The sequence below is a fragment of the Colletotrichum fioriniae genome (genome assembly GCF_027942845.1).
Source record: "Colletotrichum fioriniae strain IMI 355084 chromosome Unknown scaffold_19, whole genome shotgun sequence".
Lineage (NCBI taxonomy): Eukaryota > Fungi > Ascomycota > Sordariomycetes > Glomerellales > Glomerellaceae > Colletotrichum > Colletotrichum fioriniae.
In genome coordinates, this window is record NW_027076855.1 from 1 (window position 1) to 14,182 (window position 14,182).

A 14,182-nucleotide genomic window follows, 5' to 3' on the forward strand; every position below is an offset into this window, starting at 1 on the left:
TTAAGATAATAAAATAAATAAAGAAAACTTTATTTATATTATTTTTTATTTTAAAATATTTTATAGAGTAGAACTAAACTAATAAATTTATAATAAAAAAACTAATAATTATTATTAAAGTATTTTTAAAAAATAGAGACTATAACTATTTAGAACTAAATATAAAATTATAGTTTATATAAATTATAAGAACTTTATAAATTTTATAATAAATAAGAATTTAAATAAATAATAAGTTAAATAGAGCGAGTTCTTATCTAAATATAACTTCTAAATTATTTATTAAAAAAAGTTTAAAAAAATAATAAAATAAACGCTTTTAATAAAAGACCTAATTATAAAGTTATAGTCCTTAAAAAAAACATAAATTATCCTTAAAAAAAAAGATAATAGCTTTATATTAATTATAAAACTTTTTTATAATAGTTAGAAAGATTAATATTAACTTAACTAAAAGAATAACCCCTAAGTTTATTATAAAAATTTATAATATACTTATATATAGTTACTAAAGAGTTACTAAAATATAAAAAATAAATTCGCTAGTATTATAATAAATCTACTATACGTACTAAAATTATTAACATAATTAAGGACTACGTAATTTATAAAAAAAATAAGAATAGCTTATATAAACTTTATAACGAACTATAATTATTATAATTACTTATAAAAGTATAATAATCGATTTTATAAAATTTTATTATTAAATTATTAAAATTTAAAAAAACTATTTATAAATATATAGTATGATAATATCTTAGTTATAGTTAATTAATTTATTAAGTTTATTTATTTTATATTTTATAAAGAAGCTAATAACGTAAAAGAATTAATATATACGTTCCTTAAGAATATTATTATTACTTATAATATACTAAAAGAAATTATTTTTAATAAAAGCTCTCTATTTATTTTAAAGTTTTAGAGATTCTTAATTTCGTAACTTAGTATAAATTATAAACTATTAACCGCTTTTTATTTATAAACTAATAATTAAATAAAAAGAATTAATTAAATTCTCGAGATATACCTTTAATATTATATAAACTATAATTAGAATAACTAAGTAATATTATTATTAATAGCCTAATTCGTATATAATAATATAGTCAATAAAAATATAAGAGAATCCCTATTCTACTTAAATTACGGATACTAATTAATAATATATAAAAAAAGTATAATAAGGACTATAAGCTATTAAAGTAGTAATAAATATAACGAAACTCTAAAAAAATTTAAAAAAAACATATTTTTTAAATCTCGAGTTTATATATTAATATATAAAAAAGAACGTAAATAAATTAAAAAATTAGAAAACTAATTTTTAAAAAAGGGGAATAGTACTTATTTTTTTTGCTATAATATTAAAATAAAATAACTAAATAATAAATTAGATTATAAAAAACTTAGATTTTTTTAAAATTATTTAAAAAGTCTTAAATATTAATTATAAACTAAGATTTCTAAACATAATAAAATATTATCTAATCTTTTATATTTTACTTCTTAAACTAATACTTAAAAGTTTATATACTAAAAAATTATATTATTATAGAACTAAATAAACTAAAATACGAAATTAAATAAATTATTAATTATAAAGTTAGGAATAAAATATAAGAATTCCTTATTAAATAAAAAAAATTATAAATATAAAAAAAATATATAAGAACTTATTATAAACTTTTAAAACTCTTAATAGCTTTTCAAAAAGTACTAAAATTAAAATTAAAACTAAAACTCTTAGTTATTATAGTATTTTAATTAATAACTTTAAAAATATTATTAACTTATACCTCGCGGGCCGCTAATAAAATATTTTTAATATCTTTAAGAAATTCTTTTAATATAATATAACTTTTTTTTAAATACTATTTATTTTTTAAATATAAAGATACTTTAGTTTAAATAATAATTTATTTAACTTAACTTAAGCCCTTTAATAAGCCTTAGCTTTTTTTTATAATTCTATAACTCTTTTTTAAAAGCGCGACTCTTTTTACTTATTCTTTATAATTTAACTAATTAGATTTTATTATTAAATAATTAACTATACTAAATTAGCTTAAACTATTAAATAAGAGTTATAATTATTTATAAATATAAATAGCGTTAATAAAAGTATTATATAATATACTTAGGTAATAGTATATCCCGTAAATTTTAAAATTAAAAAGGACTAAATACCGGATATTATATAAATAATAATTTAAATAAGGTATTATTTTTATACTTTTATTAGAAAAAATAAATAATATATAATAGCTTATAATAAAATATAATTACTTAAAACTTCGATTTTTTTAATTTAATCTAATATTATATTAATATATTTTTTTAATAAAATAAATTTAACGATTCCTTAATTTAAAAATAAACGACCTATTTATAAGCTTAAAAAACTAGATTTTTTAAAAAGAGAAGCTAATATTACGATTTAATAAATATAATAAAACTAGGGGCCGCTTTATAAAACTTATAATAATTACTATATTATATATATAAAAAGAACGAACTTAAAATAACTCCTCTTAAAATAAAAAAAACTATAAATAAGTTATATAATTACGATTATATAATAAAATAAAAAAAATAAATACCTATAAAAAAAATAGGATAGACAATCGTATATAAATAAAATAAATAACCGTTTAGTAAATAGTTAAGTAATTATAAATAATAATATTATAAAAGATATATTTATAAATAAGACTTATATATAAGATAAACTCGAACTAAGCTCGAGGATAGACTTTTATTATTACGACCTAATAAACATAATAAAGCTAGGGGCCGCCCTATAAAACTTATAGCGGCTACTATACTATATATAAAAAAGAACGAACTTAGGATAACTCCTCTTAAAATAAAAAAACTATAAATAAGTTATATAATTACGATTATATAATAAAATAAAAAAATAAATACTTATAAAAAAATAGGATGGATAATTATATATAAATAGGACGGACGATTATTTAATAAATAGTTAAATAATTATAAATAGTAATATTATAAAAAATATATTTATAAATAAGATTTATATATAATATAAACTTAAGCCGGGTTTAAAAATAAACTTTTTATAGCTTTTTTAATAATTAATTTAGTATTAAATTTTATAATTATTTTTAGCTATTTTTATTAAAAAAACCTTTTAATAAAACTATAATTAATTATTAAAATATTACTTATTTTACGATTTATAAATATAGTTTTAAAAAAAGCTATTTATAATTATAATATTATTTATTTAATATTTATAGCTTTAACTTTTTATTAATATATTTATTATAACTAGCTAGTTATAATACTTTAATTACTCTTATTTAATAAGTTTATTTTATAAAAAACTAATTAAATAATATAAATAATATTTTCTTATACTTTTACTAAATTTTTTTATTTTAAGCTCTTTTACTTTTTCTAAATAACCTATTTAAAACTTAGTTAAAAAAAATAAAAATAGCCCCTATAAATATTAATTCTAATAACGAGGTTATTTTTTAAAAAAAAACTTATAAATAACTCTAAGAAAGAATTAAAAAAGGAGATATAAATATTATTAAAATATAAACTATATATAATAAAACTACGAATAAGCTCTAGAACCTTAAAATTATATTTTAATAGTTTAGGAATAGCCCCTAGCATATTTAAGCCTTAAAAAACAAAGTTATCTAACTTAAAGAATAAGAAATAAATATTAATATTTAAATTCTTTAAAGAGAAGTTAATACCCTCCGAGCTATTATTAATATTATTAATACCCCCTCTAAAAAGGATAATAAAAGCTTAAGCTTAGTATACTTATTATTTATAATAATACCCTAAGTATTTTTAAAAAAATTTCTAATCTAAATTAAGAACTATTAGAATTTTTATTATAAAAACTTTATTAATAAAATTAAGAAAGTTATATATATTACTAGCTTCTTTAGGGGACGAGCCCTTAAATAGTTTAAACTTATTTAAAAAAAATATTTTAATAAAAAGATTTTTAATAAGTATTTTATTAAAATACATAATATTTATTATAGTTTTAATAAATTTAAAAAAGCTCTTAAGTCTCTATTTTTAAAATCCTAATAAAAAAATAATAAGTTAAGCGCAACTTAATATAATTATAATAAACTAAATTAATAAAAAAATATTTTATTAAATTTAGATATCTTAGTACTTAATTAGATCTTATTAATAATATTAAAATATTTATATTTTATTAAGGACTAAAGGACGAAGTTAAGGACGAACTAATTAAGCTTAATAAACTAAATAACTTTTTCTAATATAATAAACTCGCTATTAAAATTAATAACTAACTTTATAAATATAAACGACTTAATATAAAATATAAATATTAATAATAACCCTAGCGTAATTTCTAAACGAACTAGAAAACTTATAATAACTAAAATAATAATTAATAAAGTACTATTTATAAATAATACGACGGTCTTATAAATTTTAACGTTATAAAAAAAGAATAACTATATAAAAAAAGATTTTAAGTATTATAACTATAATAAACTAGGATATATAACTAGAGATTATTAATAACCTAAGCGTATTTAATACTAACCTATCCTAAAAAAAATAAATTAATATTACTAGTAAGAAATCCCTTATAAATAACTTTTTTAAATAGCTTATTATAATAATAACTACTTTATTTACTAAAATAATAAAAAATAGACTAATTAGTATCCTAAAAAAACCTAAAAAATAATAAATAATTAGGATATAACGCCCCTCTACTACTTATTAAAACGTTAGCTATTATAACTAAAAAAGAAGTTATTTTAATATATTAACTATATACCCTTAAAAATAATAACTTCGAATATATTGCTATACTTTCTTAAATTTATAAAAATATAGAAGAAAAGGCTAAGACGGACCTTATTATAAAAAAATACTTTTTATCTCCTTAAAAAAAAGAATTATATAAAGACTTTAAATAAGTATAAAAGAGTAACTTCTTAAGTTTAAAAAAAAGAACTTAATATAAAAAAAAATTATAAAGTAATCTCGTTTATATAATATAGCGAAATAATAAATAAAAATAACCCCTTAAGCTTAAAAAACCCGACTTAAAAAAAAGTCCTAAATAAGTTTATTTATATAATAAAACGAGAGGACAGTAATAAAAAAATTTATTTATAAAGTTAAAAAATAGCTTAAAGACTTATTATATAAAAATAAAATTAAAATAATTAAAAAAACTAGATCTTAATTTTAAAAAAAATTAAAAAAAGAATTAACTTTTAATTTAATAAAAAAACCCTACGTAGGCCCTAATAAACTTATTTTTAGTAAAGAATTACTATATAATTTAAATAAACTTTATAACGTTACTTAATAACGTACTTAAATAAAAATAAGTTATAAATCTTATTTTAATATTAATAATACTAGCTCTAAAAAGGATTCTAATAAAAACTAATATAAAAATATCGACCTATTTAATAATAAATAAATATTATAGTTTTACAAAATAATAAAACCTAAAAAAGTTCTTATAATACCCTAAATAAAAAAAATAGCTCCTTACTTAATACTAAGGATATATTTTATAAAAAATTATTTTAAATAAAGTACTTAAATAATAAATATTTTTAATACCTCTTACTTAAAAAAAAATAACTACTTCTATTTATAAAAAACGTAATAACTAACTTATTAAAAAATATTTATATTAACGACTAGTTACTAAACTAAACAATTATATATTTTAATAAAATTTATAAAATAATATTCGGACTAAGTCTAAACTTTTCTATATAATATTAAAATAATAATAATATAATATAGACCGATTATAAGTACGACTAATACTAGATTTATTATATCCCTAAAATACGAGCTTAAAAAGAATAATAAAAAATAAATAAAATAAAAAAAACGATTAAAAAAATAAAATATTAAAAAAACTAAAAAAAGCTAATTATAAAAAAAATAATAAAAAAATAAATATTAAAAATAAATTCCTATACATAACTAAATAATAACACAACGCATATTTATTAATTAAACTCGTTATATATAAACGACTACTACGTACTATAATTAATAATAATACATAAAAAAATTTTTTATATTACTAAAAAATAGTAAATAAACTTAACCTACTATAAATATAAAAAAATAACCTATACTAATTATAAATAGTAAAAAAGAAAAAAGAGTTAACTATAATAACGAATATATTAATTAAGAGACTATATACCTCTCGATATATATTAATAATTATAAAAATTAATTATAATACGATATTATAAAAATTAGAAATATCGACGTTATCCTAAAAAATCTTATAATTATAAAAAATATAACTTATAAATAAATTAGATTACTAGCTAAGTTTAATAAATAAATTTAGTTACTAAATAACTTAAAAAAAAGGGTTTAAATAAATTTATTATAATTCTTAAAAAAGAAAAAAAAATATAATATATAGCTTTTATTTAAATAGTAAAAAACTCTAAGAAGTTCGTATTTAGTATAAACGATTAAAAAATTAAAATAACTCTAAACTATACCTAGGAGTACTAAAAATATATAAAATTATTTATAAAACTTAAAAAAACAGGATTACTAAAACATAGTAATTAAAATATAGAAATTAAACTTAAAAAAAGAATATAACTTAAGTTCTTCTCTATATACCCTATAAACTATTACCTTAACGAATATATTAATAAAAAAACTTAAAAAAGGACACATTCGACCCTCAAAATCTCTTATAAAATTACCCTTATTTTTTTATATTAAAAAAAAAGAAAAAAAAACTAAAACTTATTATTAATTATAAAAAAACTTAATAAAATTACAAAAAAGAATTACTATCTTTTTATTATTTATTACTAAACTTAGAGATTTATTATATAGAACTAACTAGTTTATTATAATAAACCTTAAGGAAGTATTTAACTAAATCTAAATTAAAAAAAGAAAGAAATAAAAAAATAGTTTTTTAAATTCGTAAAGGACTCTTTAAGTATCTTGTTATACTTTTCGGACTTATTAATACTCCGGTAATTTTTTTAAATAATAGTTAATTATATACTCTAGGAGTTCGTTAATATTTTTATTATTATTTATATTAATAATATTCTTATCTTCTCTCTTAACTTTAAAATATATAAAAAGTATATTTATATAGTATTTTTAAAAAACTCTAAAATATTAAACTATATACCGAACCCTCTAAGTATAAATTCTATATATAAAAAAATAAACTTTCTTAAATATACTATTATACTAAAATAAATCTATATATAAATATTTAAAAATAAAAAGTAATTAAGAACTAGCTTATATTATAAAACGTTAAAAAATATAAAAATTCTTAGGATTTGTTAATTTCTATTAATAATTCTTTAAAAACTATGTTAATATTATTAAACCTCTTAATAATTTAATATAAAAGGATAACTTATTTATTTAGGACTTTAAATATAAAGAAATATTTATTAAAATTAAGAATATAGTTATTTCTAAACTAGTTATTATAATTTTAGACCCCTAAAAACCCTTTTAAAATTAAAATTAATATTTTAAACTTTGCTATAAGAGCGGTTTTAAAATAATAAAATAAGTAAAAAAAACTTTATTTATATTATTTCTACTCTAAAATATTTTATAAAATAAAATTAAATTAGTAAATTTATAATAAGGAACTAATAATTATTATTAAAATATTTTAAAAATAAAGACTATAACTATTTAGAACTAAATATAAAATTATAATTTATATAAATTATAAAAACCTTATAAATTTTATAATAAATAAGAATTTAAATAAATAATAAATTAAATAGAGCGAGTTTCTATTTAAATATAACTTCTAAATTATTTATTAAAAAGGTTTAGAAAATAATAAAATAGACGCCCTTAATAAAAGACCTAATTACGAAGTTATAGTCCCTAAAAAAAACATAAGTTATCCTTAAAAAAAAAGGACAATAGTTTTATATTAACTACGAAGCTTTTTATAATAACTAAAAAAATTAATACTAGCTTAATTAAAAAAATAACCCTTAAGCTTATTATAAAAATTTATAATATACCCATATATAGTTATTAAAGAGTTATTAAAATATAAAAACGGATTTATTAATATTATAATAAATCCGCTATACGTATTAAAATTATTAATGTAATTAAAAACTACGTAATTTATAAAAAAAATAAAAAATAGCCCACATAAACCCTATAGCGAACTATAATTATTATAATTACTTATAAAAACATAATAATTAATTTTATAGGACTTTATTATTAAATTACTAAAATTTAAAGAACTACTTACGAATATATAGTACAATAATATCCTAATTATAATTAATCGATTTACTAAGTTCGCTTACTTTATACCCTATAAAAAAGCTAGTAACATAAAAGAATTAATATATACGTTTTTTTAAAAAATATTATTATTACTTATAATACGCTAAAAAAATTATTTTTAATAAAAGTACTTTATTTATTTTAAAGTTTTAAAAATCCTTAATCTTATAACTTAATATAAATTATAAATTATTAACCGCTTTTTATTTATAAACTAATAGTTAAATAAAAAAGAATTAACTAGATTCTTAAAATATACTTCCGTTATTATATAAATTATAATTAAAATAACTAAGTAATATTATTATTAATAGCCCAATTCGTATATAATAATATAATTAGTAAAAGTATAAGAGAATCCCTATTCTATTTAAACTATAGATATTAATTAATAGTATATAAAAAAAAGTAAAATAAGGGCTATAAGCTATTAAAATAGTAATAAACGTAATAAAACTTAAATAAATTTAAAAAAAATATTTTTTAAATCTCAAATTCGTATATTAATATATAAAGAAAAAACATAAATAAATTAAAAATTAAAAAACTAATTTTAAAAAAGGGGGATAGTACTTATTTCTTTTATTATAATATTAAAATAAAATAACTAAGTAATAAATTAAATTATAAAAAAACTTAGATTTTTTAAAATTATTTAAAAAGTTTTAAATATTAACTATAAACTAAGACTTTTAAATATAATAAAGTATTATCTAGTCTTTTTATATTTTATTTCTCAAACTAGTATTTAAAAATTTATATATAAAAGATTATATTATTATAGAACTTAACGAACTAAAATACGAAGTTAAAAAGATTATTAATTATAAGGTTAGGAATAAAATATAAAAATTCCTAATTAAATAAAAAAAATTATAAATATAAAAAAAATATATAAAAAACTTATTATAAACTTCTAAAATTTTTAATAATTTTTTAAAGGAATATTAAAATTAAAATTAAAACTAAAACTCTTAGTTATTATAGCGTCTAATTAATAACCTAAAAATATTATTAATTTATATTTCATGGGCTATTAATAAAGTATTTTTAATATTCTTAAGAAATTCTTTTAATATAATATAACTCTTTTTTAAATATTATTTATTTTTTAAATACGAAAGATATTTTAGTTTAGATAACGATTTATTTAACTTAGCTTAAGCCCTTTAATAAACTTTAGCTTTTTTTTATAATTCTATAACCCTTTTTTAAAAAACATAACTCTTTTACTTATTTTTTTATAATCTAACTAATTAGATTTTATTATTAAATAATTAATTATATTAAATTAGCTTAAATTATTAAATAAGGACTATAATTATTTATAAGTATAAATAGCGTTAATAAAAAGTATTATATAATATACCTAAATAATAATATATTTTATAAACGTTAGAATTAAAAAAGAACTAAATACTAAATATTATACGAGCGATAATTTAAATAAAGTATTATTTTTATATTTTTATTAGAAAAAACGAATAATATATAATAGTTTATAATAAGATATAGCTATTTAAAATTTTGATTTTTTAATTCGATTTAATATTATATTAATATATTTTTTAATAAAATAAACTTAACGATTCCTTAATTTAAGAATAGATAACTTATTTATAAGCTTAGAAGATTAGATTTTTTAAAAAGAGAAGTTAATATTATAATTTAATAAATATAATAAAGCTAGGGGCTACTTTATAAAACTTATAATAGCTATTATATTATATATATAAAAAGAATAAACTTAAAATAACTCTTTTTAAAATAAAAAAATTATAAATAAATTACGTAATTACGATTATATAATAAAATAAAAAAACGGACGCTTATAAAAAAAATAAGACGGATAATTATATATAAATAAGACGAACGACTATTTAATAAATAGTTAAGTAATTATAAATAATAATATTATAAAAAACTATATTTATAAATAAGACTTATATATAATATAAACTTAAGCTAGGTTTAAAAATAGACTTTTTATAGCTTTTTAATAATTAACTTAATATTAGATCTTATAATCGTTTTTAACTATTTTTATTAAAAAAACCCTTTTAATAAAACTATAATTAATTATTAAAATATTATTTATTTTATAACTTATAAATATAGTTTTAAAGAAGCTATTTATAACTATAATACTATTTACTTAGTATTCGTAGCCTTAATTTCTATTAATATACTTATTACGACTAGCTAGCTATAATATTTATAGCTTCTTTAATAATTAACTTAGTATTAAATTTTATAATTACTTTTAGCTATTTTTTATTAAAAACTCTTCTTAATAAGACTACGATTAATTATTAAAGTTTTATTTACCTTATAACTTATAAATATAGTTTTAGGGAAGCTATTTATGACTATAATACTATTTATTTAGTTATCGTAGCCTCAACTTCTATTAATATATTTACTACAACTAACTAGCCGTAATAATAAAGTTTTTTATTTATCGTAATTTAATACGCGTCCTATTATATATATTTAAAAAATTAATTAGCTATTTTTTTATACGTTTTTTTATTATAAAAAGAACCTTTAATTAATTAAATTAATAACTTATTTAAAATTACTTCCTCTTCTATTATAATTATTTTTTATTAAATTTAGTTATTTTTTTATTTCGTACGATATATCTAGCGCGTTAATAATAGAGGGTTAATTTAGGGATTTTAAAAATAGAGGTAGCTCTTTATATAAATATTTTCAGGTCTTTTTTTAATAATTTAAAAAATAAAAATAATTCGGTTTTTTTAAAAAAAAAGGATTATATATTTATATATAAAGAAAAGGTATCTTAAAAATAAAGAGAGTAGAATTATAAGGACGTGCACCGCTCGCTATGATGCGCCGCTCGCTATACAGGTACGTTATATATTATTATACAAAGGTTCGGGGAAGGACCGTGGCAGTTCCCGAAGCGGCTACTTTGACTAGATGCCACCGTTGAAGGACCGAGGACGTTGCCACCTCACCTAAGCGCCCCAAATACGGGTGAGATGATTGCGACCATCTTAGTCTGATTGCATGTTATGCCTTTCCCCTTCATAATAAGGCCTTTATGTACCTCGAGAATAAGCATGAGATCAGACCGTGAACTTTGCAAGCGCCCAGTCTAAGACCCTAGCGCAATCGCTTATGCCTCCTTCCTCGAACTCCCAGCAATTAGACAGAATTTCCTTTTGAGCAAAGATCGTCCGCTTCCAATTTTGAGGGTACGTGACTTTTGTTGGCATGTTCAACGACGGGATACTTTGTGCCCGCTCTGCGGCCGTCAGGATTAGAGAACAAGTCACGAATCCCCTCAGTTGCAACCAGAGGCCGTGATGAGGTGTAGACGACGTAGCCTGGATCCTGAACAAACAGTATTGTAGCCCTCGCGAAGCAAGCTCTGCCACCCTTGCTACCATGTGTTCCGAAACGGTTAAAGCGATGGAGATGGTGGAGGCCAACCGGACGAAAGGCCTGCACAGAAGCTCCTTCATCGCCAGGTACCGTCCACGAAGCATTTGGCACAGGTCATCACCCAGGGGAGCAATATCCCCAGTGGGTATTTGGAATGATATAGGCGGCGGTAGCGATTCGTACCAGTCCGACAGTTGGGCATCAAAGACCTCAAATACTTCCAGCATGCGGTCGATGCCGTGCTCAGTCGGGTGAGGAGGGCATCTCTTTTGAGCCTGCGTGAAACGATCGATCAGGTGCCGTGCTGAGATCTCTGCTAAGTAGTAGTACCAAGATCTTTGCTCCATCATGAGGGCCTTGTTGTCCAGATTCATGACACCAAGTGTTGGCGGATTAGGCAAACTGTACGGGTAGTCTACACCAGCGAGGATAGACCCGGGCAGGGACAGCTCAAACGCCAGCTCACTGCAACCTAGTCTTAGCCAATGATCAAGTAGACCACGGGAAGGGAGTCCGGACAGGGCATACCATTCAGATTTGAAGCAAGTGAAGTACAATATCTGCTCCATTGAAAGTGACTGGGGGAATTCAGGCGTCTCGGCTTTAGCCGGCATGGTGAGCCTGAGACGAATGTCAGCCAAGGGGAATCCAAGCAATGCCAAGGAGATACGAACTTGTTTGTGAGCGAAGTAGTATACCAGGTGTTACTCGCCATACTGAAACATTTCCATGCTTGTAAGGGATCCATGTTGTACATGTGCCAGATTCTACCGTACTAGTCAGCCTTACATGTACGACTGACCAAGAGCCATGACAAGTCAAATACGCGGGAGGAGCCGTCTTACCCTGCCAGGCACAAGCATTGTACAGACTCCCATCCAGGTGACCCCATGGAGAAGCCCAGGCGTTTCTCAGCAACTGACCAATACCTTGACGCCAGGTGACGATTGGGCTCCACGGAGTACCCACGAGGGGTCCCGCTTGGCGTCCTCTGCCCGGGTCTCTGGGATATGGCGCCAAGGGCACAAGATAATGCGACGATACAGGTAGACGCTGACCAGTCGGGCCCGTTTTCCGCGACCTGCTTTAACATCTGTCGCAGCATTTGACTATCGACGACGGGATTCATGGGATGAACATTGGTCAAGTACAAGTCTACGAGTCGGGATAGCTCGTAGAACTCCATGGCCGGGGGTGATCTGGGGGAAAAGGCTTCCCCGCGTGGGGAAGCGTGGCTGAAGGGGTCTATCGCGAAAGGCACCGGTTTAGGAAAGATTGGCCACTCCAGCACGGAGTCCAGTCCGGCGGTATCCGATAACGAGGGGTGAATGGACTTCTTGGCCCCGTCCGCGGCACCGCCATCTTGCCCAGACAAGAGACCATCCTGACGTCCACCTTGGAAGGTTGGGCTATCCGGATAGTCGCTAGAGTCACGGGACAGGTCGCGGCTAAGTTGCGGTATAGCGCGAAAGTTCTCCTCGTTGCGCTGGATGAGGTTGGCCAAGTTCTCTATGGCTCCCAGCAAACGTGGTCCAACACCTTGACATCTGACGGAAACAATCCACACTTCATTAGTATCAGTCTGATATAACGTGCCCACCCGGTTGAGCCATCCCCCGCAAAGTGTATGTGACCCGAACCCGCCGATCAGACGTGGGCCTCGAGACTTCAAGTCCGTACAAAGTAAAATAAACTTACAGTGACGTTGCCGGAGCCGAGTCCTCGATATATGTGCAAGTTGCCCCGACCCTCCTACAATAGCCGCATATCGGCCTCTCGTTATCGCATTTAGTCTTGCGGCCACGGCACGTCTGGCAAGCGGACGACGCACGCGACCAAGTCCTCTGCTTCGGCATCCTAGGATCAGCTTGCTCGAGATGCGCGTGATCGACGCCGGAGGAGGAGCGGCCAGGAGGCGATCCGCCGGTAATGGCCGCCATGCCCATGTCGGGGAAGCCCCGGCCGATGTCCATCCTCATCCTCTTCGGCGGTGGGTCCATTGCGACGATAGATGACTCCTGTAAACCTCGTTGTTCGGGAGCATTTCTCGTGTCGGGGAGACGAGCGACGCGAGATGTGAGGGGGGAGGCAGGATGGTCGGCCCTGTCTGGGGATCGCGAGTTTAATTATCGTGCAGCATTGATCACCGCCCCCGCAGAACCGTTTCAGAACGCGACGCAATGGCCTCGGGGAGCGTGGAAGCTCACTTATGACTCGCCCTATCTGCATGTCATAGAGTCTGCTTAGTCTTGAGACTTTTGCGCTCGGGGACTCTTCCCGGTGAGTCTGTTCGGTGAGCACCAAGGTGAGCCATTCTGTCAAGTAGGGCAGCTCGCTTCGGGAGGCTTGCCGTCGGTGTAGGTCAGGTGAGGTCTTTGTCAGCTGGACAGCTCTCCAACGCTTCTGTTAC

The 14,182-nt window shown here is 23.4% G+C and overlaps 1 protein-coding gene across 1 annotated transcript; it reads right to left on the reverse strand.

Annotated features, from left to right (window-relative positions):
* Positions 1–11,671: 11,671 nt before the first annotated feature.
* Positions 11,672–13,772, reverse strand: N0V96_011744 (uncharacterized protein; the record flags this gene model as incomplete). Its single annotated transcript, XM_065759376.1, has 5 exons — positions 11,672–11,714; positions 11,956–12,237; positions 12,301–12,393; positions 12,831–13,319; positions 13,471–13,772. The coding sequence occupies 5 exons, from the start codon at positions 13,770–13,772 to the stop codon at positions 11,672–11,674; spliced, it is 1,209 nt and encodes a 402-aa protein (XP_065611940.1).
* Positions 13,773–14,182: the final 410 nt, after the last annotated feature.